The sequence below is a fragment of the Crinia signifera genome, chromosome 9 (genome assembly GCF_055691185.1).
Source record: "Crinia signifera chromosome 9, ASM5569118v1, whole genome shotgun sequence".
NCBI classification, from domain to species: domain Eukaryota; kingdom Metazoa; phylum Chordata; class Amphibia; order Anura; family Myobatrachidae; genus Crinia; species Crinia signifera.
Window position 1 is genome coordinate 38,678,102 of NC_139225.1, and position 26,804 is coordinate 38,704,905.

General features: G+C 45.3%; 1 protein-coding gene across 2 annotated transcripts in view; it reads left to right on the forward strand.

The window, feature by feature from the left end:
- IRAK1 (interleukin 1 receptor associated kinase 1) overlaps positions 1 to 12,333 on the forward strand; it is a 67,219-nt gene extending 54,886 nt beyond the window's left edge. Inside the window, exons 12-13 of one of the 2 annotated variants that reach the window (XM_083158873.1) lie at positions 8,418 to 8,543; positions 10,792 to 12,333. In XM_083158873.1, coding sequence (XP_083014999.1) covers positions 8,418 to 8,543; positions 10,792 to 10,847 — 182 coding nt within the window. In that variant the 3' untranslated portion in view covers positions 10,848 to 12,333. Of the gene's footprint in view, positions 1 to 8,417; positions 8,544 to 9,080; positions 9,986 to 10,791 lie in introns of those variants that run through there. The other variant, XM_083158874.1, reaches the window with a different exon arrangement.
- The last annotated feature ends 14,471 nt before the right edge of the window (positions 12,334 to 26,804 follow it).

The window sequence follows — 26,804 nt, forward strand, 5'->3', positions numbered from 1 at the left end:
GCAGAGACAGCCAATGTGGCAGCTCTCATTGATGCAATCCGTTTGGTATTATTGCCAGACTCTGAGGAGCCTGAACCAATTGCTAAAACCAGAGATGTTTTTAAAAAGCAGAAAGTTATCAAGGCCCAATTCCCTCACTCTGACCATTTAGTCGAGATCCAGAAGGATCAATGGGAAGACTTAGGGAAAAAATCCACTATTCCTAGGAAACTATTGTCCAGGTATCCCCTACCTCCTGATGATTGTAAACCCTGGGAGATTCCTCCCTTAGTAGATTCTCATGTGACCAGGTTAGTTAAGCCTTCAGTGCTACCGGTCACCTCAGGGTCTTCCTTAAAAGATCCAATGGATAGGCACTTGGAACACTCACTAAGGGCCATATTATCTTTCACTGGGGCGGTCCAGAGACCTACCATAGCAGCGACCTGGGCGGCTAAAGCCATTATACCCTGGGTACAAGTCCTAGAAGAGGAACTTACCCCAGTAGCCTCTGAGGATGCCAAACTATGTGTACATCACATTAGACAAGCGGCACTTTACATTATGGAGGCTATGTCAGATGCAGGTACTTTAGCTGCAAGAGCATCTGCCAGCTCTGTTCAGGCCCTCCGCATAATTTGGTTAAGGCCTTGGAAAGTGGACCTGGAATCCAAGAAGACCTTGGAACTCTTGCCTTTTTTAAGGACAAAACTTATTTGGGGAGGAGCTTAACAAAATCGTGGTTTCTTTGGCGGCAGCCAAGACTGCGTGTCTGCCTACAGCTTTACCACAAAAAGCCAAGCACTCTTCCTTTCGGTCCTTTCTTCATCAGGGCAAATCCTATCCCAGAACCGCTCCTGCCACTAAAGCAAGTAAGCAAAGCCCAAGCAGGCCTGGGCCGCTAGACAGGCCCCTGCCAAGCCAGATAAACCTTCTGCATGACTGGATGGGCCTCCCGCAGGGGGACCCCCAAGTGGGAGGCAGATTTCTCCACTTCGCCCACCAGTGGCTATCCACATCAAAGGATGCCTGGGTAAGAAAAGTGTCAAGGGGCTACTCCATTTCGTTCAAAAAGCCTCCCCCACGCAAGTTTTTTTGCACAGGCCTACCCCACAATCCACACAAAGCAGAACAATTACTACAAATCTTGGATCATCTGCTACAGTCTCAAGTCATTATCCCAGTTCCCCAGCACCAGAGGGGGCTCGGTTATTACTCGACTCTGTTCCTGGTTCCGAAACTAAACGGAACTTACAGGCCAATTCCGGATGGAAACTTTACGGAAAATAATCCTAGCCCTGGAGCCTGGGGATTACATGGTCTCCTTGGACATCAGGGATGCTTACTTGCATGTCCCAATTTTACCAGCACACCAAAAATATCTAAGGTTTGCTATTCAAAATCGCCATTTTCAATTTCAGGCCCATCCATTCGGCCTAGCCACCGCCGCCAGAATTTTCACAAAATCATGGCGGTTATGGCAGAACACCTTCACCATCTGGGAGTCCGTGTATTCAGATACCTGGACGACTTACTTTTAGTAGCCAAGTACCAGGAAGTTCTGTTATCTCATCTACAGATAACAATCAGGATACTTCAACAACACGGGTGGCTTCTCAATTGGGAGAAATCATTGCTCATACCCTCGCAGCAAATGCTGCATTTGGGTGCACTCCTGGACACTCAGTCCTTGAAGATGTCTCTCCCCAGGGACAAGTGCAGTTCCTTGCAACTCTGAATCCGGTTGTTTTTGCAGAGTCTCAATCCACCTGGCAATGAAAATCCTAGGCCTGATGGTGTCAATCTTCGATATGGTAGAGTGGGCGCAATTCCATTCACGCCCCCTGCAATGCCTCATTCTTCTGAGATGGGACGGACAACCTTACCACATCAGGTCCACGTTTCTCACGTTGACACAGGAGTTGCGAACTTCCTTTCCATGGTGGCTGCAAACAGACCATCTGACTCAGGGTCGTCCATTTTGGTTCACAGAGGGACGATTATCACTACAGACGCCAGCCTTGGAGGCTGGGGGATGGTAGTAGAATCCTGATCCTTGCCAGGCTTGTGGGCCACACCCGAAACCCACCTTTCCATCAATGTGCTGGAGCTTCGGGCAGCTCACAACGCCCTGATCCGTTCACAGGACCTTCTCTAAGGAAAACCGGGCCAGATCAGATTGGACAATGCCACGGCTGTGGCATACATAAATCGCCAGGGCGGTACTCGCAGCGCAGCAGCTCTCCGGGAGGTATCCAGGATTCTCACTTGGGTGGAACAGCACCTTCTGACTCTATCGGCAGTCTTCATCCCAGGAGTTCTAAATTGGGAGGCAGACTTCCTAAGCCAACAAGATATCCATCTGGGGTAGTGGTCACTCCACCCAGAGGTGTTTTCTCTTCTAAAAGACTGTTGGGGCATGCCAGATGCGGACTTATTGGCGTCCAAGCACAACAACAAAGTGTCAATGTTCGGGTCGAGGTCCAGGGATCCTCAAGCCAGCTTCACAGATGCTCTATCAGTTCCATGGAATTATCATCTTCCGCATGTCTTTTCTCCAATATCCATGATTCCCAGAGTAATCAGGAAATTTAAACAGGAAGGCGGAGACCTACTCTTGATAGCTCTGGCCTGGCCACGCAGACACTGGTATGTGGACCTACAACACATGTTGTGCCAACCACCCTTCCTCTTACCTCTCCGGGTGGACTTACTGAGTCAAGGACCTTGCCTGCACCCAGACCTTCAGCGCCTGTCTTTGACGGCGTGGCGCTTGAGACTGCCTTACTGAAGAGTAAGGGTTTTTCTTCCAAGGTAGCCAGGACTATGATTCAGGCACTCAAGCCAGCATCAGCCAGAATTTATTGCCGGGTCTTGCACACCTACTATTCATGGTGTACCTCTAGGAAGTATAATCCTAGGATTTTCAAGGTTGCCAGAATCTTGGCATTCCTCCAGAAAGGCCTAGATATGGCCTTAAGACTAGCTTCTTTGAAGGTTCAAGTTTCAGCTTTATCCATCTGGTTTCAGAGGAAAATAGCCTTCCTTCCGGACGTTCATACATTCCTGCAAGGAGTGGTACATATTCAGCCCCCGTATGTTCCCCTACAACACCTTGGGACTTATCACTCGTGTTACAGGCTTTAATCAAGCCCCCTTTCGAACCACTACAGGTGGTGGATTTCAAATGGCTGACAACCAAAACGGTATTCCTTTTGGCAATTGCATCCACTAGATGGGTGTTGGATTTGTCGGCTCTCTCCTGTAATATCCCGTTCCTCATATTCCATCCGGATCGGGCGGTGTTACGGACTAAACCATCTCACCTTCCAAAGGTAGTTTCCAAATTCCACATCAATCAGGAGATTGTGGTTCCGGCGTTCATTGCAGAGAACCTCTCTGCAGAGGAATGCTTACTGGATGTGGTCAGGGCTCTGACCATTTACCTAGACCGTACTACCTCGGTCAGAAAATCAGATTCTCTTTTCGTGCTCTACAGATTCCACAAAAAGGGTTGGACAGCAGGCAAACAGACTCTTGCTCGTTGGATCCGCATGTCCATTTAGAAGGCTTATCAGCAGGCTATTCCCCTTTCTATTAAAGCACACTCCACCAGAGCAGTAGGCCCATCATGGGCAGCACGCCAAGGTGCATTTGCCGATCAGCTGTGCAGGGCTGCAACCTGGTCATCTGTCCATACCTTCATAAGATTTTATGCATTTGACACGTTCACCTCCCAGGATGCCTCCTTTGGTCATCGGGTCCTTCTGACACCTCAGGCAAATTCCCTCCCTTAAATACGGCTTTGAGACTTCCCCAATGTCCCCTGTTGGACCCCTGTATCCCAAAGAAGAAAACGAAAGTTATGGTAGCCCTACTTTAGGTTAACTTTCTTTCTTCGAGGTCAATGGGAACCACAAGGCGACCTCCCTAAATTTGATCCTGAGGTATCCCTATGTGTGATATACTACACTATGACCATTCACGACCTTAGTCTTGTCCATGTACTGTAAGTAGTGTGTATGAGTACTTGGGCATGTGTTCTATCTGTCCTCTTCTTTCTCTGCTTCCTGCTAATGGCTGGTTACCAAAACTGAGGAGGTCAGCCTGGGGGAGGGGTTATAGGGGAGAGGGCCCAGGCATTCTGGGAAACTTCATAAGAGCTTCGATGATTGGTGCCACAGACCCCTGGATCTGCCTACAACCCCCGATGTCCCCTGTTCCCATGGACCTTGATGAAAGAAAGTTAACCTAGGGTAGGTCTACCATAACTTTCGTTTTTTGTTGACCTGTCGACCTATTATCTGGATACCCCATTAAGGATCTGTGACAGTCCTCAAGAATGACCACCTTTAAATGGCTCAGCCTAGTTTTCTGCAGTGTAGGGCTATATTGTCTATATTGTAACCAAATATCAGCTATGGACTGCAAATAACTTCTATAGCTTGAAATATAGGACTCCCCTATTTAACAGTTTCTCATGGCTGCCATGCAAAGTCTGTAGCCTCTATTTACGTTACTTTTGACTTCTCCATGGCCTCCCTAAGTGGCTGCTTTTTACAGAGGAGAGGAGTAGGGATGCCAATCTAGGCGGGTGGTGCAGGCCTGCGCAGCGTGACTTCTGACATCACGCTGTACAAAGCCGCACCCTGGGATGGTAACAGCAGGGCAGCATCTGAGCGAGTGCTCAGATGTTGTCCGGCATTAGACTGTGCATGCGCAGTCTAATCCTAATATCCTGAGATCAAATCCCAGGATCCCGCTGATCCCCATCCTGGGATTGGCCACCCTAGAGGAGTACTGGAAACCAGTAGTCTGTTCTAAACCACGTCCTTTGTGATGGATTTGACAGTGAAGTGAAAGTGTAGTGAATAACAAATTGAATAGGCTGAAAGACAGTCTTCCTACTTATAAAAATACTTTGAATCATGGCCAAAGGAAAGCATTAAAATCCAATGATCAGATTATAATTCTACCGGCCAATAAAGGTGGGGGGTTGTGGTTCTCAATAAAAATACATATGTAGAGGAGGTCCATAGACAACTAATGGACTGCTTGATTTACAAAAAATTGAGAACGGACCCATGGATTAAAATATTTATGTACCTTAAAGTATTGATTAAAAATTATGTATCACTGGGCACGATAAGTAAAGATACATCGAAATTTAATCAGTATATATATACACCAAAAAGTGTCCGGCACTCCGCTCTTAGAAAACAACTGCTCCGGTGCTCATCCTGGTGATAGGTAGATATGCGCAGAAATGGATGTCACTCGGAATTTCAAATGAATAAACAGACAATTGTCTTATGAGGCTCATAAGACGATTGTCTGTTTATTCATTTGAAATTCCGAGTGACATCCATTTCTGCGCATATATATATATATATATATTTAAAAGTGCCACAAATCCCCCTGGTCGCCCGATAATAGCAGGCATCAATTCTATTACATCCAATCTCTCTTTTTTATTGAATCACCATCTGCAACCATTGTTCAGTAGAAATAAGTCAAACTTAAGTGACCCCAAGGATGTTTTAAACAAATCAAAGAAATTTAAGTGAGAGGATTCATTTTTCCTGGTAACGGCTGACGTAACGTCCTTGTATACAATCATAAACCATCAAGACGGGATAATGGCAATTAGAGATACGTTGAGATTAATGACCATGGAAGAAAATCTTCAGGTATTGATTTTATTCTACATAATAACTATTTTAACGTTGACAGCACATTTTTTAATCAGGAAGTTGGTACTGCCATGGGGACCAGGTTCACCTTCATCTAAACCAACATTTTCATGGCTAGGTGGGAGGACACCATGATCTGGGGTGGTCATGGCTGTGGGTCGAACCTGGTCCAATGGTGGCAGTACACTGATAACGTGCTTCTCCATTAGTAAAAATTCTGTTATCTTTTTGGACCTAAATATTTATATGGACAACGCTGTATTGGAGACTGCGGTGCTTGCTAAACCGTCAGACTCAAATACATATATAAACGCTAAGAGTAACCTTCTTACTAATGTGCCAAATGTATGAAAAAAGCGCTAATTTAATGAAGTCCAAATTCTTAAGTAAAGGGTACAAATTGAGGTTCTTGTGTACTTTCACGGCTCCCTTCGCATGCCATATGTAGTGGCATGCGATGGGATGCGATTTTTGCAGTTTTTAAGCTTTTTTTTTAAATCGCATGCGATTTTTTAACAGAAATGCATCCAAATGCATTGAAATTAGTATCAAACCTGTTCAATGGCCCCCAAATGCCATTTTTCAGGCTGTACCACCCCCACTATCAACGTGAACCCGAAGCGTCATCAGGAACAAATGGTTCCATAGGTGTGGGGATTGCAGCATGTGCAAATCTTGCTCAACCACCGATAGAAAAACCCTTGAACTATCTTTAAACAATCATTTATTTAAATTAAATCAATTCATGACCTGCAATTCAAAATACGCCATATATGTAATTACAGTATGTGTTCCTGTAATAAGCTCTAGGTAGGGAAGACCACCAGGACCTTAGGCGTGCGCAGCACATTTTATTAGGGGGTGCACTGTCAAAGCGGTGTGCCTAGCACCACCTATTGGGCATGTCTAACACCGCCATTGGGTCTGTCTAACACCGCCAATCAGGCGTGCACTCACTACAATATACTGTAAACCGTCTCTCAGCCGCACCATAATTTTCTGCCTCTTTCAGTTTTAATCTTCTAATTACTCTGTATAACAGTACATGCAAATAAAGTCAAAATCCTATCTGGATGACACCGATATGTAGTGATATGACAATGGTGTAATACAATTAATAATACAAAACACACATAATGGATTGGGCGCTTATTTTAATGGAATACAGGTCTAAAAAACAATAGTCTTTGGTAAAAGGTATTTCTGGTAATTCTAGCAGCAATAAGTGTGGGGTGGGGGCACAGCATTAGGGGGTGCCTGTGCACACTTAACACTCAATGTGCGCCCGCCTATGACCAGGACCCTAAAGGTTTGATGGGCAGAACACAAAAGAAATACAAAAAAGGTCCATAACTGCTTCACTGACCACATACAAGGATTCTGGGGGGTAGAACTGGTGAAAGATAATTGTTGTCTTAAGAATAAAGATGTAATTTTAGAAAAAAAGAAATAAGGTAGATTTTTGATCCCCTTAAGGCAGGGGTTCCCAAAATTTGTGGAATCAGGGCACCCCAGAGTATCCGAAAGTTTTTCATGGCACCCATAGACCAAAAGTTTCTCATTAAGAAAGTCATAAACAAATATTAAGTTAATAAAATTGTGTTTATAGCTCATCCTTAGGGACGGTTTTGTGGTAATTATCAGGATTCACCTCTGTTTGTCCACAATTTGGCTGTTACTTTGGTCATAAACAACTTAAATTTTATCATGGACCACCAATCCAGGGCACCACTGCAAGTCCCCCAAGGCACCCCAGGGTGCCACGGCACACAGTTTGGGAACCACTGCCTTAAGGGTAAAATGCAAATTTTTAATTGAAATGGTTCCTTTAAAAAAAAAAAAAAAGATGGTGTTTTATTGCAAATCCTTCATGATGTTCAATTGTTTACAACTTTTTAAAGTTTTATGTTTTTGTTCATTTTTAACAAGGAGATCTTTATACACTGGCCATATTTGAATGTATTCGAATATGCATCAAGCACTTTATATTTGCAGCCATATACCTTATATCCAATGCACTGCTAGCGTACTGATGCACCGCTAGCACTTTAATATATCAAAATATGCATTAAGCACTTTATATTGGCAATGTTACACCCAATATTTAATGCCCCTTTCAAGAAATGATATTGCACTTAATGCGCACCTTATACATAGATTGATGTGCATGCCAATAGTCAGGTTAAAGATAAGTCCCATTAAACAAATGGATGTGCGTTCCATCTATGCATAAAACCATCCTGCGGCACATGATATAAAGATGGCAGCGCGTGTCAACTATAAACCAGGTTTCTAATTCTAGTTTATGGGTGTCTCCCTAAGAACACGCCGGCTGATGCCTGGACATCAGCCATAGATCCTAGTGCTCGTAAATAAGTCAGTTCAGACTGACTTTTATTTGTGGAGGCAAGAGAAATCATTCGATGGTCGGTGACCATCGAATGATTTCTCCTGCTAGCGGCTGCATGCGACGGTACTGAATTACCCTCATAGTAATGACTGAGTGTTCCCTTTGCTTAATTTGCTTTCACACTTTTCTAGAAGCCGCACAGAGAGGAGACTGCTCTGTACGGCACAGCCAGCTCAGTTGGCTCTAAGGGTCTGTCTGTGAGATGTTTGCAGTGGCAGTGAGTGGAGGAGATCTGACACATCTGTACAAATTCCAGTTGCTGTTGAGCAGTGTCGGTGCCTGCAGCCGGTACGTGCCTCTGTGCAGTGTGCTAAAACACCATTCTCTTTTTCCAGCTATCTCCATGCCACATCACCAGATCATCATGAATCCTGCCAAACAGAGATTTGTGGAGCAGCTGGCGCTGTATGACCAGGGGAAAATAAGCAGCCTAGAACTCTTGTACTCTGGAACAAGTCCAGGTAACCAGCTTTGCAGAGTACTGGCCCCCGCACACACTGCTGCAGATGATGCTGCCTGGATTACCTTCATTTACTAAAACTGCTCTGCTCTGCCAGGGTGTTATATTATTTCCCCCATATGTATGTTTGGGATATGGTCTTTAGGTCGACCACTGAAGGTCAACATGGCTAAAGTCGATAAGGTTGGAAGGTCGACAATGGGAAGGTCGATAGTCAAAAGGTCGACATCAGTTTTTCATGTTTCTTTGTTTGGTGCCGACAGGTGGTATTTCATGCCCTGCCATCCACTACCGGTGTCCATGTCAACTATGTCAACATTCCGGGCAAACCATGAAAAAACTCATGTCGACCTTTTGACTGTCAACCTACTCATTGTCGACCTTCCAACCCTGTCGACCTTATCCATGTTGACCTATTTAATGTGTCCACCTAAGTCATGTCGGCCTTCAGTAGTCGACCCAATGCATGTCGCCCTAATATGGGTCGATCCAATAACCCTTATGATTTTAATCCCTTTCTTAGGGTGGCCAATCCCAGTATCGGGATCGACGGGATCCCAGGATTTGGCCCCGAAAATTTGAGCTTCCAATCCTGGGATTTCGGGATTAGACTGCGCATGCCTGGCTGGTCCCGAAGCCCAGCCTGCAGCACTGCGTGAGGGTCAGAGGTCAGGCAGCGCAAACCCCACACAGCCGCACTGCCCACCCACAGCCGCACTGCATGCCCTGGCCTGTATCCTAGACGCGCCTCCAGCTACCCAGTGCTTGGCTGCCCACCCGCACAGATCCCGGCTGCTCCCACCCGCACAGAACCCTGCCATCAAGTTAATGGTGCTTCCTCTAAGCCTTCCTTCCTTATCCAGACATTAAAATAAATTAATTTACTTTACTTGCCAAATAGCGGTAGACTGGAAAAAAATGACTCACCTTCAGTGCAATCTATAGATATATATAGATATAATATTAATATCCCGTATGGGGCATGTTTATCGCATGAAATTTATGACTAGAATTATTGACAAATCCTCTAAATATGTTCATAAAATCTGGGACCCGTGGATGACCACCCAACGACTTTCTTCTCCCTTCCATTAGTTGTAGCCCCAGATGGGAACTTCTGCCCAACCTTTTTTTTTCCTCTTTCTTCTCTAATTCTGTTCCCCCTCCTGCTTCTCTGCCATTTACTTTTCTCTTGGTATATTTGTTTGACAGCAAATCAGATTCTTTCAGTTCTTTCATCTTTATTTCTATCTACCGTATTATTATATGTTTAAAAATCGGGTATTCTTGTATGTTTACTGGCATCAGGATCCATGTTTACTAATGTCATATCACTGATATGCTATTACGTTTTAACTGTATGGATTCATGCTTATGCTATCATATCCAATAAACATATCTTTAAAAAAAAAGTATGAACACAAGATATATAAATACATCATAGAGTGTATCTGTTAACCCTTTGAGTGCCAACATCTCTGTGAGCGATGTGTAAAATATCCGCTAAAATTGCCGGCGTCGCTCACATTTGTTATATAAATTCACATAAAAAATGTTGTGTAAAAAAAAAAAATCCTATATACGGTAAACATTACAGGTCATTATGATGAATAAAAATGTTTGCTTGCCAATTTTCACACCTATTTTGACAAATTCACTTTTAACTCAAAGGGTTAATATAGGTTATTGAATGGCTGCCGCAACTCCGTCACCGGCAAACTGTGCAGCAGTCAGCAGCTGATGAACACCCCAAACATGTCTGCGATTTTGCTGTCACTCTCCGTTACCACCTACAGTCATTTGCAAATAAATCGTAATTGCAATTCAGTTGCCACAAGTGCGCATTGCGGCAGTGATTCACGCACTATAATTGCTTAATTTGAAAAACCTTGCCATAGCGTAGGACTATGGATCAGGCCTGAAGTTTGGTTTATGGTCAGGTCCTGTGCAGATAAGCGAGTTTGCTAATTGATTGTGCCAATAACTTGCACGCCTGTTCAGAAAAAAAAAAAAAGGTTAAAAACCGTCAGTCTTGGTCCACATTTAGAGCTTCTTAACGGCAATGACAACTCTTTATTTAGTTCCAGTAATTGTTTCCTTCTTCCCCCTCCCCCACAACCCTTAACTGTTCCTCAACCGTTTAATCTAGATCTCTCTGCGTAGTACAACAGCTGTTTTAATGCGCATGCTAGGGGGCAGTATTGCATCAATAATTAGTCTTTTTCTTTTCTTTATATATCATTCTGTAGGACACGATTCAGAGACCCGAGGGTCCCCGGAAGAAAGTGATTACTTTCCTAGTTAGCCACTTGGTAGGATGTATTGGGGACTAAGAAATACTACTGCCTGCACAGTTCTCATTCCACAGAAAGAACCTTCCCCTGGCTACTAATGTTTTTGCTTTGGAAAGTCAGAATTTTTTTTTACGGGATCAAATGTACTGTAGCTTTATTGACAAGAAAACGTGTCGTTCCCGCCAATGGACCAGGAAATCAGTATTTCAGGCTCAAGCGCGAAAGGAAGGTTGCGCATTCCACTCAACTGCGTTCCAAGTGGTCCCTCTATGGTACAAGCCTGTGTGAACTTCTGTTACGGAAAATGCAAACCTTCATCTTGTGTATTTATTATTGGATGATTGTATATTAATATTTATTGTGACTTAATAGAACATTATGCTTTTTATGGTTTTATACAATGCTTTTCAGTCTACCTATACTTTTTATTGGTCTGCGACGCATACTGTACTGAATGCACTGCTGATGTTCAGCGATTCTATGGCCGGAGAGATTGGCAAAGCCAAGACATTCGGTTCCTTACCCCGGGGGCAGCCAGGCCGATCCCTGTAGTAGGGAGTGCAGAGTATCTCTGCTTTTTTCATATGTTAACTCTATACAGTTTAAGCTTGTTTTTATTTATTTTTTTACAGTTGCGTTTGTCTGATGTTTTATCAAGCCGATCGTGTGCCGCCGCAGCCTTTTGCTTTTTTGAGCCTTTTACAGGGGTTTTCTTTTTTTGTTCTGTGTCTTCAAATATGATGTCCAAAGTGCGTCAAATTGGTCACTTGAATTGGTAATCTGCACAAACTAAACCACTTTCATTGTGAATAGACAAATGTTGAGTTAAAAGGTTTTAACTTGGCAGAACCAAGGGCCTTATTCTGGATGACTCATTAAGCAGCATAAATTCGCTGCTTAGTGAGCAAACTAATGCCCCCAACCCCTCCCCCCCCCCCCATGTACAAGGTCAAAATCATTTGATGGTTGCCGACCATCAAATGATTTTTTTCCTCTGTTCGCAAATAGAAGTAATTCTTGATGGACCTATACTTGCAGCATTCTGCTCTGAGAACCGGGGCCTGGAGACTGACATTCTGTGACATCGGCCGCCGGCCTCCGGAAGGCAGGTGCCCATATCTGTTTGCATGGGGACTCCCAGCGGTTTCCTGGGCGCACCAGCTGTTTTTGTGGGCACGCCCAGGAAATGCAGGGTGTCCCCATGTGACCGCTCCCCCACTTGTGGGAACGCCACGGCGGCTATACAAATTGCCTAAGGCATCCGCACAGCAGACTGGCACATTTGCAGAGCACAAAGATCGGTCCCCGGTGCAAATACACCGGGGACAGATCAGAATCAGAACCCAAGTTAGATACTGTTCAGTATGGACCTTTTTAGAAGATAATTACATTCACAATTATAATTGTTTGTTTTTCTTTCTATGGAATGGTCTTTTTAAAAGGATATTGTTCCCATTTTATTGACCCGTATTTTAAATTAAATAAATGTAAAACTAGCGGAGGTACCCGGCGTTGCTCAGGTTTGGTTGTGCAATTAGCATTATTTTAAACTTTATCCTCCCCTTGTTATAAACTTGATAACTCTTCCCAAATACCCAGGAGGGGGCTGTCTGGTATCATCTGAAGTTCTCATCCAAATCCATCCAGCGGAAGGCCCTGCATATGCTCCCCATGGCTTTGGTGTGCACGGCATTCACCGCTCTGTGGTCGGCTCCCGGATCTCAGCACATTATTTTTCTTAAACCTCATGTCCTCTAACCCTCTGTTATGAAACTTTTCCGTATATTGCAACAAAGTGAATTTTATGCCCTAACATCCGCTGAATCCTTTTTGGGGGTCTTAGTGGCAGTGGGGCAGATGTATTAAGCCAGGCGAAGAGATAAACTGGAGATAAAGTGGAAGGAGATAACACACCAGCCAATCAACTGCCAACTGTCATATTTCAAACTCAGCTGATTGGCTGGTCCATTATCTCCTTCCACTTCATCTCCACTTTAGCTCTTTGCCAGGCTTAATACATCTGCCCCAGTGAACCTAATCTGGACCCAATCAAGCCACCAGACAATTAACCGATGACAAATATGTAAGAGAGATGTCCTGATACTTTATGATGTTGGTAAGTCCACTTTTTATGAACCGCTGTTCGTGGGCTGTGCCATGAGTGCTTTTGAGGAGGTTGTTGAGGGCTCATTGACAGCACTTTATCAGAAACTTTATATCATGTTTATTATGAGTACCCTTTTTCCCACAGTCCCTTTTTATACTACGTTTCATTGGTGTTCATACGGCAGCTATATGTTCAGGCCTGTAGTCAGCGGTATGCCAGTATACAGTCTCTAGATTATAAACCTTCACATTCAGCGCTCTATCCAACACACATCACATGTTGGTCTACCTCGTACGACCCATTTCATTTCTCAAACTTCTGCTGCTTCCTTGCTCACATACATGGAGTCTTTTTTCTGGGTATACTGTAACTGGCGCATGATATCAAACTATAAAATGCATTAAATCCTCTGCCTGTATTTGGAGAAATGCCTTATTTTCTAGAATCTGTACTGTTTAAACAAGGGAGCGATCCCCATAGCTGTTTATAGCCACCATGCACAGTATCTGAGCTGGGTTTAAACCCAGATTTCCTTGTATGTGAAATAATTGGTTCCTTAATAAAAACAAAATGCACATTGCATCTGATCCTGCAAGTCCCAAGGTTTTGGAGAGTTAAGCAAATATAAAGCGAAACCAATTGGAACATTGGTGAGACTTAAGGCATCTGCTAACTGGACAAAATCCCTGGACTGCTAGAATTTGGCACATCTAGCCTTAATGCCGCCCATACACGTCCCGATACGGGTGTGCGTTCCGTGCTTAACTAGTACGGATCGCATTGCATTGCCTGTGCATGCGTTGTGCATGCAATGTAATGAAAACTATGTGCAAGCACATACTTTTTGTACTGTGCGATGAGGTGCCGGGGGAGCGCGCACATCAAAGTACACACCAGACCCGCCGGGATCGCAGCGTGTATGGGCTGCTTTAGAGTTCTGAATGTTCTAAGTGCATCCCTTGGGATCTTGCAGGTCAGCCTGTGGGATTATCTCCATACACCGCTTAACGGCAGGTGGGGATCTTCCATTCGGGAATGGATTGAAAATGTTATGGTAGACTTTCATGGGATATGGTCACTAGGTCGACCCTATTTATGTAGACATGCATTGGGTTGACAGGGCTTAGATCAACAACTGAAACGGGTCAACATGGCGAAGTTCAAAAGGGTTGGCAGATCAAGGTGAGTTTTTCATTTTTTTTATTCTTTTGCGCTGACATATGCCGACAGGCGGAATTTCATACCCTAACATCCACTATGGCGTGGTGGGAGAATACAATATTGCACTTTGCATCTAGCTGGAAGCGTAGTGAGCCATGCAAGGTGACGTGGTTCACTTACACCAGGCATGTCCAAACTATGGCCCTCCAGCTGTTGTGAAACTACAAGTCCCATCATTACCACAGTTTTGCTAATAGGAAATGCTAAAATAATGGCAAGGCATGCTGGGATGTGTAGTTTCACAACAGCTGGTGGGCCACAGTTTGGACATGCCTGACTTACATGGTGTCCATGTCGACATTCTGGACAAAACCCTGTGAAAAACAGGTTGGCCTTTTGATTGTTGATCTTGCCATTGTCAGCCTAATGCTTGTGTAGACCTTCCAATCCTGTTGACCGTAGCCGTGTCAAACTATTTGAAGGGTCAGCCTAAGCCCTACCTTTTAGTGGTTGTCACAATGACCAATACCCAAATGTCATTTGCTCAACATGCACATGGTCCACACCGTTTTTTCTCTTATATTTCATGTTATGTGACCACCATCAGTACACACGTGTTACCCTCATGGTCTTGCTTTGCTTCATGTTGTATTTCTCTTGTTTCCACAAGTCCCCGTTGATACATATTTGACAAGGCTATGCCAGGATAATCAGCCAGTCACATTCTAGCATTGCCCACTCAGAGCAGAAAGCATGCTCTAACAGGCATGAACAAAGAGCAACTCTTAAGTTGCTTTGAACTACACATGCCAGCATGCCCTGAACAACTTTAGCATGGCCAAATAGCACAAATGTGGCAGTGCATGCTGGGATGTGTAGTTCTACAGCAGCTGGACGGCATGCTTATTGACCGCCACATAAAGTATTCCCATATTGCCTCTTTCTCAACTTCAATGAGGGTGACTTTATCAACTCTATTTTGCAAATGGGCAGCATGGATGTTAGAGCAGGACTGACTGCGCTGGCACTTTGATATAATTCTTTATTAATCTTTGCTGTACAACCAAGATAATCCAAAGTAGCCCACACGGAATGTATAATCATTCACATCAGTCCTTTCTCCCCTGGAACTGCCAAGAGAAATCCTGGGCCCTGGTACAACAGTGTCACAGGGCCCCCCTGGAGTGGCGAGCTACAGAAAAGAGGTGTGGCCATTAAAAATATATAGGGGTGTGTACCACACCACATACCCTTTATGCAACACAATAGTAGACTCCTTAAACATGCCCCTTACACATTATGCTACACAGAATAAGCCAAAATTCACATGGAATGTCGTAAAATTCACATTGACACAAAATTCAAATTATTCCACATGGATTGTGCCAAAATTCACATTATGCCACACAGATTGAGGCAAAATTCAGGGACAGTGAGAGGAATGGTGGGGATGCAGGGAGAGAGATGGCGGGGACAAAGGTGCATAGAGCGGGATGCAGGGACAGAGACGGTGGTGACGAAGGGCCAGAGGGTGGGGACAGAGATGGTGGGGATGCAGGGACAGAGACAAATTAGGTCTCGAAGGTCATTTCTATGTAAGGGATGGCAACAGAAATGTTGGGGCCGGTACACAAATATCACTGGGATTGAAAAATGCTCAATCCCGGGATTGGCATCCCTAAAAGAAAATTGCCCCCTGTGCCCCCACACTGACTTACTTTTTCTGAGCTGCGGAGGGGGGCAGGTGGCCGCAGTGCAGAGGCAGGGGTCGGGTAGACATGTGCGACGTGGGAGGCCCGGCGGCGAGCAGGTTCCGGCGTAGGGTATGATGTGGGAGGCCCGGCGGCAAGCAGGTTCCGGCGCTGGTGGTCAGCGCTGCGGCCTGCGCAGCGTGACCTATGATCGAGAAACGCAGCGCAGGCCGCACGCCGGGTCGGGAACAGCCGGGCAGTGTCTGAGCGAGCGATACATTATGCCACACACCGCCATTTCTCTGAAACATGATGCAGCTCACCACAATGCCTATGATACTATGCTGCACACTGTAATGCCCCTGACACATTATGCCACACATTGCAATGCCCCTCACACCTAAAGCATACCTCCCAACTTTGGCAGTGGAGAAAGGAATATATGTGCCAAAAATTTTTGGGCTCCGTTTTGTCGCTGTGAGGGCATATCCAGTGCTGTGTAAACTGCTGGCCATGCCCTCAGCCTCCCTGCCTGCCTGCCTAATTAGACGCATGCAGTGTCTATTTCCCGCAGGACCGTCCCAAAAAAATGGGATGTCACACAAAAGTCGATACACACTGACTATGCCACACCACTTGGCCCCCCACAGTAAGGCTTCTAATAAATTACCTGCTTGATGCCAAGGGGGTTAATGTTCGTTGCCAGGGGTTCTTGCTCATTGCCAAGGGGGGGGGGGGGGGTTAATGTGCGTTGCCAGGGGATTAATATGCATTGCCAGGGGTTATTGCTTGTTGCCAACGGGTTTATATATGTTCCCAGGGGTTAATGCTCATTGCCAAGGGGGGTTAATGTCCGTTTCCAGGGGTTCTTGCTCATTGCCAAGGGGTTAATATGCGTTGCCAGAGGTTATTGGATGTTGCCAAGGGGTTAATATTTTTTGCCAGGGGTTAATGCTCGTTGCCAAGGGGGATTTCCGTTGCCAGGGGTTCTAGCTCGTTGCCAAGGGGTTAATATGTGCCTGTGTGTCCGGCCACCCGCCCATCAGCTGCAGCTGCCCCCTGCTTTACCCTTCAGTTTTTGAGAAAGAGAAGGCTGTCATTAGTGTGGCGCACTGGTAAAGAGAGGTGGTTTTAATAAAAATTAACTTTTAATTATTACATCTTAAAATGGCGATATATAAAACACATAACATACATGGGTAAAGTTTTGACAAGGTAAAGATAAAAAAGGAATGAATCCTTGCTTAGTGTGTTTCGATATCCCTTAATGAAAGTTATGGACAGTGGTTGTATCAGTGCCACACTCGATGGGTGCACTGATCACTGCCTTCAATAATATCACAAGTATCCCCACTGTTCGGGCCCCCTCAAATTTATTTTATGATAATTTGGTGTGTCTTGTTCAAAATCGCCTGGGTCTGACCCATTCGCCATTAGGAGCTCCTCCACGTATTTACAGCCGAAGTGCTACCTAATACAAATAAATAAACTGTAATATTCAGTAAGAATTTGAATGTATGAACCAACCAATTTATTGTACCAATCTTTATTGTGGGTACACACTGGGCGATTGTGATAAGACGCATTTAATCACATGATAATAATTTTAAGGGGACTCACCCAGTAGGGGCCCACTGCATATTATCCCCACACTTGTTTCTACAATACAATGATGATTGGTGAACTAAACGCATCATAAACAGTGTCTTACACCATATCCACAGCCAACCAACTGTATTTATTAAAGCCTGAGTTTGGTAGTGTATGAGCGGCATATGCTATAGGCAAAATACCCGAATCCGCCTCACCAACCTCACTGTGGCCTCTTTCATACACCTACAGTGGCATATCTTTCTGTTATAATGCAATTTAATTGAGGAAGTATAATACTCCATATCCAACCAATTTATTGCATACGAAATTACGTGTGGATACACACCAGGCGATTTTAAACAAGACACACCAAATTATCATAAAATAAATGTGAGGGGGCCCGAACAGTGGGGATACTTGTGATATTATTGAAGGCAGTGATCAGTGCACCCATCGAGTGTGGCACTGATACAACCACTGTCCATAACTTTCATTAAGGGATATCGAAACACACTAAGCAAGGATTCATTCCTTTTTTATCTTTACCTTGTCAAAACTTTACCCATGTATGTTATGTGTTTTATATATCGCCATTTTAAGATGTAATAATTAAAAGTTAATTTTTATTAAAACCACCTCTCTTTACCAGTGCGCCACACTAATGACAGCCTTCTCTTTCTCAAAAACTGTATCTAATCTTCTGTTCTAGTGGCAGCACACCCTAAAATAAAGACTTATTTAAAGTCTCATCATTATCCAAAAGGGTTATATCACATACACAGATATCCTCACCTGTGCGATTGGAAAAAAGCCCTTTTTTTTGTTTACCCTGCCTTCCCCTGCGCACAGAGAGACAGACGCTAGAAGTCATTTTTCACTTCCAGCGCCTCTGACAGGGAGCACAGCCCGGCAGCGTTACCAGGAAGTGCAGAGCTGTGCTTCCTGTCAGACGCTAGAAGTGAACTATGACTTCTAGCGTCTGTCTCTCTGTGTGCAGGGGAAGGCTGGGGCAGCCGCAGCTGACGGGCGGGTGGCCGGACACGCAGGCGGGCGGACAGGTCCTTGTCATCCCGACGCACCCGCAGCCCAATAAATATATTTTTTAAAGTGTGTGTCCGGGCCCCCCTGGCAGGCCCGGGCCCAGGTAAAATGTACCCGCCTCCCCTGCCTCTCTGCGGCCCTGGGAACATGAACACACATACCACGGCCAGTGCCATAGGGATGAGCTGTTTGGGAGTGGCGAGGGATAATAAGTTGGTGTCTTGCCACTTATTTTCAATGGTATTACGGTCAGGATTCGGACTAGGCCACTCAAGGACCTCTATTGTCTTCATTTCAAGCCATTCCATTGCAGAGTGGTTTAGATCATTGCCCTGTTGACAGAGTGACGTCTTCCTCCCAGTTTGAGCTTTTTGGCAGTGTTTTCTACAGGATTTGTATAATGTTCACCATTTCTTTTTTTCCAGCGAGAGGTTATAGTTGGAACTTGTCACCACCGCTGCACATGTGTGTGTCCAGCAAAGGAACACCAGAGTCTGTACATGTTTGGATACAAAATATAAACTTGCGGCATTACAGCGTCCTCATTTTCTGCACGTTCACATGTCCTTTGCGAATTTTGTGGGACTGGCAGGGAGGAGGCAGCTGAGGAAGTGGGTAAATGGATGTAGTGCTTTCTCATGTACCCAAAGTACAGGATAAATGGAGGAGAGTTGAGTGAGGTTTAGAAGATTTAATGATAAGGTCTTGCAGTACAGTCACTGAATAAACTGAAATAGAAACAAGCAACAAATACTGATAACGTAAAGAATAAGGCAACAGTAATAACAGTAGCAGTTCATATATCAATGGATGGACTGTTGCATAGAACTAGGATGAACAACTGTAAAAGAGGTTCGAGATGACTGGAGGATTTGGAGACCACTGTAAGATGTTGTAGACGATTGTGAGGACCTTGGAGAAAACTGTAAAGACTTGGAAATAATTGAAGAACTTGGAGACAACTGTGGATGACTAAAGGCTTGGAGGTGACTGTGGATAACTGTGAAGGCTTGGAGATGACTGGATAACTGAAGACTTGCTGACGGTGGTGGATGACTGGGGTACTTTGGAGACAACTGTGAATAACTGGCACTTGGACACAACTGTGATCAACTGCGGAACTTGGAGAACATGACTGAATAACTGTAGTACTTTGATTCAAATGTGAACCACTGTGGCACTTTGGTGACAACTGTGAATACCTGGCACTTTGGAGACAACTGTGAATAACTGGGGTACTAGGATACAACTGAATATCTGCGGTACTTGGATATAACTGTGAACAACTGTAGTACTTGGACACAACTGTGAATATCTGCGGCACATGGATACAACTGGACCACTGTGAATAGCTGCAGCACTTAGATACAACTGTGAACAACTGTAGTACTTTGGAGACACTGCGGCACTTGGATACAACTATGAATAACTGTGGTACCTTGAACATGACTGAGAATCACTGTGGAGCCTTGCCACTGAACCACACTACAGGAAGTAGACTGAGGGCGGGATGTGCTAAAGGGAAAATGCGGTAAAACGGGGGTTTTACCGCATTTTCCTATGTAACATTAGCCGTCCGCCCCGTCTCCGCCTATGGGCTTCTATCGCCGTCCGCGTGACCCCCCCCCCCTCCCTCCCGTCCTCCATCGATCTTCTCCTCCCCCAGCAGGTGTCACAGCCGGGAGGACATCCGGCTGCAGGGTGGAGTAGGAGACGCAGGGGGACACTGACAGCCGCCGGGATGTGACTGAGACCCCTGCACACCACATTACAGGTATCGCGGGGGTCTCCGTCACCGCAACCCGATGCTAGCCGCATATGTTAGTACATATGCGGTAGCATTGCAGCGGCTGGCAGGCGAAGGGCGGTAATGTATATTAATACATCCCGCCCTGAATCACTAGCTGTCAACACTGGACATTGGCAGTCGCCACTGGAAGTCGACATTGGACCCTTTGGTAACTCAAAAACAGGATACCTTCCAACAGCAGACTTAGCGACCACGTGGCAAGCTGTGAGCTGGGGCAGCACTGCAAGGCACAAGTGACAGCGACTAGGACAGGCATAGCAAGAGTTATCTCAGGAGCTCAGGACTGAAGCACTGATACAGGTAAGCGACTAAAGGTACTGGCCCAGAGGCTGAAAACCCGATCCCTTTCAAGGAAGTGGATTAAACCATAGCACAGGGACTCAGGGAGAATGGTCTAATCTGTTCTCCAACATGGCGCCCCCCTGCAAAGAGGACACCTGCAGGATCCAGAGTACAACAGCTCCCAGCAACCAGCACCACCCACACGGGCCAGGCTCAGCAAGATGGAGATCATCGCAACACCAGAGACCCCTCTGGCCACCCTATCCGGAGATGTGGCCTCATCAACCCGAGCCAGCAACGCTGCCTGCCGCCACGCACACTCCACTGGATGCTCCCTGCTGTGGAGGTAAGCTCCAGGTGCGTGACATCCTTACATTGAAATGCACTTTACTTTCAGATACAGAATATGGCTGGCTTGTGAGCCACACCTAGGGTTGCCACCTCATCCCTTTAAAACTGGAGACATATTAATTACACAGGTTCTGTGGCTGATTTTAAAAAATACAGTTGGAATGAAGTCTGATGGCTGTTTAAAAAAAAAAAAAAAAATGAAATTGAGTCTTGAAGTGAGCCAGCCACAGAACCTGTGTAATTAATATGTCTCCAGTTTTAAAGGGATAAGGTGGCAACCCTAGCCACACCCCAAAAAGACCTCAAAGTATACAGGCAGAAACAAGAACAACATTTTGTATAAAAAAAAAAAAACCGGAAAAATATGCACATGCTCAGTATTACCCACATTACACATATTTACCTACTTTAGTAGTTTCCCAGAAGAAGCCCAGAGAGGAGATGCAGGTGGGCGGTGCTGGGGGTGTGGCTGGGCTATTCAAGCCAATGGGCAATGTCCTCTCATGGTGAAATTACCCATTTGGCACAATTGCCTAAGGAGTGGCCAAAATGATTGGATTTCTATAGAAATGCGCCATTAGGATCGCAGATTTCCTTAGGGCTGGATTCAGACCTGCTCGCAGGTAAACGCCGTCCCGCCGAATTAATCCCCGTGCTAGTATGTAACACATCCCTTCATATGCGGCCACATGTAGGAATAATCATTTGATGGTCGCTCACGATCAAATAATTGTTCCACCCTTTGGTCTGACAAGTAAATCTATGGTACTTGTGTATTATCACGGCGCCCATCACATCGCATACCACTAAATATGGTATGCGATGCGATTTTCGCGTGAAAAAGCCAAAATGTACAATTAAATATCGCATCCCATGCCAGCAAATGGCATGCGATCGCATACGATTTTTAATTGTACAAGCACCCAATGTAAAATGCCCCCCCATTGTCAACGCGACCCCCACTATCAACGACAACCCAAAGCGTGGCGAGCGGCGGCGGTACGCATCCTCCGACCTTTTCATACCCCCACTATCCACGTCAGCGTGGAGTTGATTTTAGATAGTGTGGCGAGCACAGCGGAATACATGTAAAGTCATCCGCGTCCCCTCGCGGGGCTCGCCACGCTTCGGGCTCGCTGCGTTTGCCACACTATCTAAAATCAACTCCACTCCAACGTGAATAGTGGGGGTATGAAAAGGTTGGAGGCCGCATACCGCCGCCCCTTACAGGCTCGCTGCGCTCACCACGCTTCGGGGTGGCATTGACAATGGGGGTACATTTAACATTGTAAGCACACATCAGGGTGCTTGTACAATAAAAAATCGCATTGCATGCCGCTATATCGCATACGATGTACTAAGATCAACATCATGGGCGCCATGATAATACACAAGTACCAAATCAATACTTAGAATTCTACAGAAAGAGAGAATGTCCGTGGGTGGTGTACTAGACAGGACTGTCAAAAATAACTGCCCTAATGAAGCTTTACTGCGAAGCGCGAGCCAGCTTGTACTGCACGTGCTTCCAACTGTCGTTATAATATGTGAAATACTGTTGTAATTTTGAATGTGTTCTCCCTGTCGAGTGCGCCTCTATTTTGCCTCCCGCACACAGCGAAGACAAGTGGCAGACAGACCCATGGTGAAATGACTGGCGGAGGCTAGAAGGGACATCATACACCTCCTATAGAAAAGTGGAGGATGCACACACACACGCACACACACACACACTGCTCCAGCTCTGATTTGAGGCTGGGGGCTGTCCAGCCGGTACAGGTTTGTTGGGCAAGCTCCCGACATAATGAAAAACAGCGGCATTCAGATTCAGCATTCCCAGCAAGGTCATTCCCACTTGCTGCAAAGCCATACGCCATAATTTTGGCAATCTTGTAGTGCACACAAATGTCCTGGTTAAGCACCACAAAGGTTTGGAGGCATGTCCTTATTGGTCTTCCTAAAAATAAACTCTCACTATTACAACCAACTTTGAGGTTGTATAGGTGTAGTTTGGTTAATAGCTTTATGTAAAAGTGTGTTGTTGTTTGTTTTTTTATTGAATATGGTACAATACTGATAACCAGTGGAGGGACTGACAGCAGATCAGGAAACAAATGGTTAGTGTGCAGGATAAGCCCCACCTGCAGTGCACATGGTTTTGCCCATTTTGAGAACAAATTTGTACTGCGATCAGATCTGAGAAAGGGCCATGGTGTCTAATATAATTGTATCCATCCAGCGCAGCCTCTCTCACAGTGGGCTGAATAGACTTAAAATATGTATACAGATTCCACCTATGAGCTCTAGATGGATCTGAAATCAGATTGCTTAGAGGGGTAAATACCCATCATATAGATATATGGAACAGTGGGATAGGACACGCATCATGAATAGATCAGCTGCATGCGTGGTATGTTAATTAAGGGTACATGAAAGAGTGAGTACTAATGGGTTAAACGAATAAGAGTGTGGGGAACAGCAGATATTGATATAGCAGTAGCATCCACTGTGAACGGGCAATGCAGGGGAATAGATGTCCAAAGGTATCAATGCCATGCTGACACTGGTCAAAACTGTGTTCTCGGCAGCTCAGTAGCGATCCCAGATTACTCAGGGGCCCATTTATCACTGATCGCATTTACAATGTGATCTGGGAGACTTGTTGCCATTGTAAAATGAGATCCGATCGGCGGCATGTATCATCCCTGACAGGCAGGGACAGGGCTCTGAAAGATGCGATGTGCTGAGCCTGGCGATCTGTGCATGCATGTTAGCGCTGCCTCCCCGGCGGCAGTCCTACAATGGGCTATCGTCATCGCAGAATGGCGATAGCCAAGTTATGCGATGCACTGCTGCCCAATGTTGATACATCAGGCAGATTCACATTCCCCATATAAACCGATGTGGGCGGTGGATTGGAGATTCCTGTTGCAGTCCCTCCTACAAACATTCTAGTGATACTGTACTTAATATTTGCGACTAAAGGGAATATAGACATGAATATTGTATTCAATCCCGGACCATGATTGGCTGGTGGGCGGCCCTAAGTCTCGGTTGGAGGGCGGAGCCCCACAAGTAAACAAGACCGGAGCATGGTGGCAGTGGTGCAGGGGTCCAGGAGAAGCCCTGAAGACATCCGGTGAGTATGTTTTCTCTCCACAGGTACCCGAGTGGATACTACTGGACAAGGGAACCGATGCTTCGTGGCAACATAGGTGAGTATTGGATGAATGGGCTCAGTATGTAATAAAGTTTTACTGTCAGTGTGTAAGTGTATTTATTTAACTATTTGTTCTGCTGTGGGACTACAAGTCTCAGCGGGCCCTTTATTGCCCCCCATGCTGGGACTTGTAGTTCTCCAAGTCCCTGCAAGCGGTGCAGGCTTGCTGGGACTCATAGTTCCGCAGAAATACACAATAGTTCTATTTTTTTACACAAAAATCAGCTCGATGCCCACCGCATCAAGAAAGAATTCAGCATGGGCAGGAAAGTTCTGGAGGGGGGGGGACTCCTTCTTTGGGGGGGTCCCCACTCCCCCCAGGACCCCTGCTGACCGGTCAGGGGGTGAATACTTTGGCTGGGGGGACTTGTATAAAAAGTCTACCCCCGGCTGTGGCATTACCCTGCTGGCTGGTTGGGCCCGGTGCTGGTTCTTGAAATACGGGGGACCCCTACTCATTTTGTCCCCCGTATTTTGGGAACTATGACCGGTCCTTGAGCCTGGGGCTGGTTTTATAAAATCCTGGGGACCCCTATTTGTTTTGCCCCGTGATTTTATGAAACCAGGACCGGGGCTGGTTATGCTCGGGAGGGGGGACCCGCACTATATCGCATTTCATCATGCTTTTTGCCGGGAATTCGCATTTCATTAAATATGCAGTTTACAAGAGAAAAATGCGAATTAAAAAAGTGCGATGTGCGGCGATATGGTGCGATTTCAAAAAGTGCAGTAAAATCGCATTCTATTAAATGTCACCCCTGAGCTCCAATGGTATCACAGTTTTTGTTGATAAAGTTTTCTCCGCCTATGCAATGGAAAGGCTCTCCATTCTTGAATTATTAGCATTTATCTATAAGGAGGTACAAAGCGTCTGTAGCAGCACACGAGAACAACTCAGAATTACAGTGCATACTGTATATATTCAATACACAACAGATACCAGTGGAAGTACAACGTAAAGATTAAAATAATAGGTACTTCTTTACTTTCACGGCGCCAGGCGTCAGAGTCCCCTTGCGGGGCTCGCTTCGCTCGCCCACGCTGCGGGCTCGGTGGCTCGCTACGCTCGCCACGCTAATTAAAATCAACTCCATGCCAACATGGATAGTGGAGGTATGAACTATCCATGTTGGCATGGCGTTAACTTAGTTTATTTTACTTAATTAGTGGCGAGCGTAACCCGGAAGTACGCGCGGCGCCATGCTGGCGCCGTGAAAGTAAAGAAGTACCAAATAATACATGGACATAAAGTAGCAGTTGAGACGGGCAGACAAGATTACAAAATGACAATTCCAAGTTAACAGGAAAAACATTAATGGTTGTGATTTCAACAAAGCCTCATGGTAGACAGAAGAATACGACCAAAGAAATGGAAGTCCTATGGGACAGACATGAACATTATAGCTATGTAGAATAAAATTAAAGGATGTGGCTTGAGTAAAGCACAGGCAGAGCTGGCATAAGAAATAATTAGGATACACGAGGAAGATACAGAGGAGAAACCAGGTCTATGAGAGTGGCCAACTTGGTGGCAGTAATACAGCAATAAACAAGAATAATTTGTATGGAGACAAAACAAAACATTGGGTTAATATGAACACACTAATATACAAGGAAGCAATGAGTAGAAGGGGAGATATTTAGTCCAAGGGGCAGAAGTGTAGGGCTAAAGTAGGTCATGTTGGGGTAGACCAAGCTAGATCAATTAATTAAATCCAGAGTTTGAGTAGGCCATAAGGTAGTGGTACCAGAGTTAGGGGAGCTACGGTTATATGGAGGCCTGAGTATAGCAAGGGTACACTTAGGGGGTTATTCTAGTTCACTCGTAAAGGCCAATTCCTTCTTAGATGGACAAAACCATGTGCACTGCAGGTGGGGCAGATGTTACTTGTGCAGAGAGAATAAGATTTGGGTGGGGTTTTTCTTCAAAGTGAGATCTATATTGCAGTGTAAAAATAAAGCAGCCAGTATTTTCCCTGCACAGAAACAAAATAACTCACCCAATGCTAAATCTCTCTGCACATATTACATCTGCCCCCCTGCAGCGCACATGGTTTTGTCCAGCTAAGAAGGAATTTGCCTCTAAGAGTGAACTAGAATAAGGCCCTTAGTATGGAACCATTCCCAAAGTGAGCTGGAATTTATGTTGGGAAATGCAGGAAACTGGATGTAGCCCACAGATGTAGTGACGTCTGCCTGTGGCATGGCAGACTGGGCAGGGCCAATCATGAACTGGAGCAGAGCATGCTGAAATGCTGGAGGATTGTACATGCAATTACAAATGTGCAATATCTCTCATATGTATTGATTTAGCAGAGGCAGTCCCAGAGTAATGGTTCTGTCTCACTGTTCAGACCTCTGATAACTTTGACCCAAGTCTTGTTCACCACGGCATCAATAAAAGAATATGGTGGCAATGGGTGTTTGGACTGGAGGACAGAAAATGATGGCCTAGAGCAGTGGTAGCCACATCCAGTCCTCAAGAGCTACCAGCAGTTCACATTTTCTAGCTGCTGCAAAGGTGCACTCATTACTAACTAACACATTTTAAAAGATCCATAGGTGGAGCTAATTACTTCACTTGTGGTTCTGTGAGGAGACCTGGAAAACATTAATTGTTGGTAGCTCTCGAGAACTAGAGTTGGCTACCCCAAGCCTAGAGCTACCGATGCAGTAGACCTGTCACAATCATGCGGTAGTTATGTCCTTTCT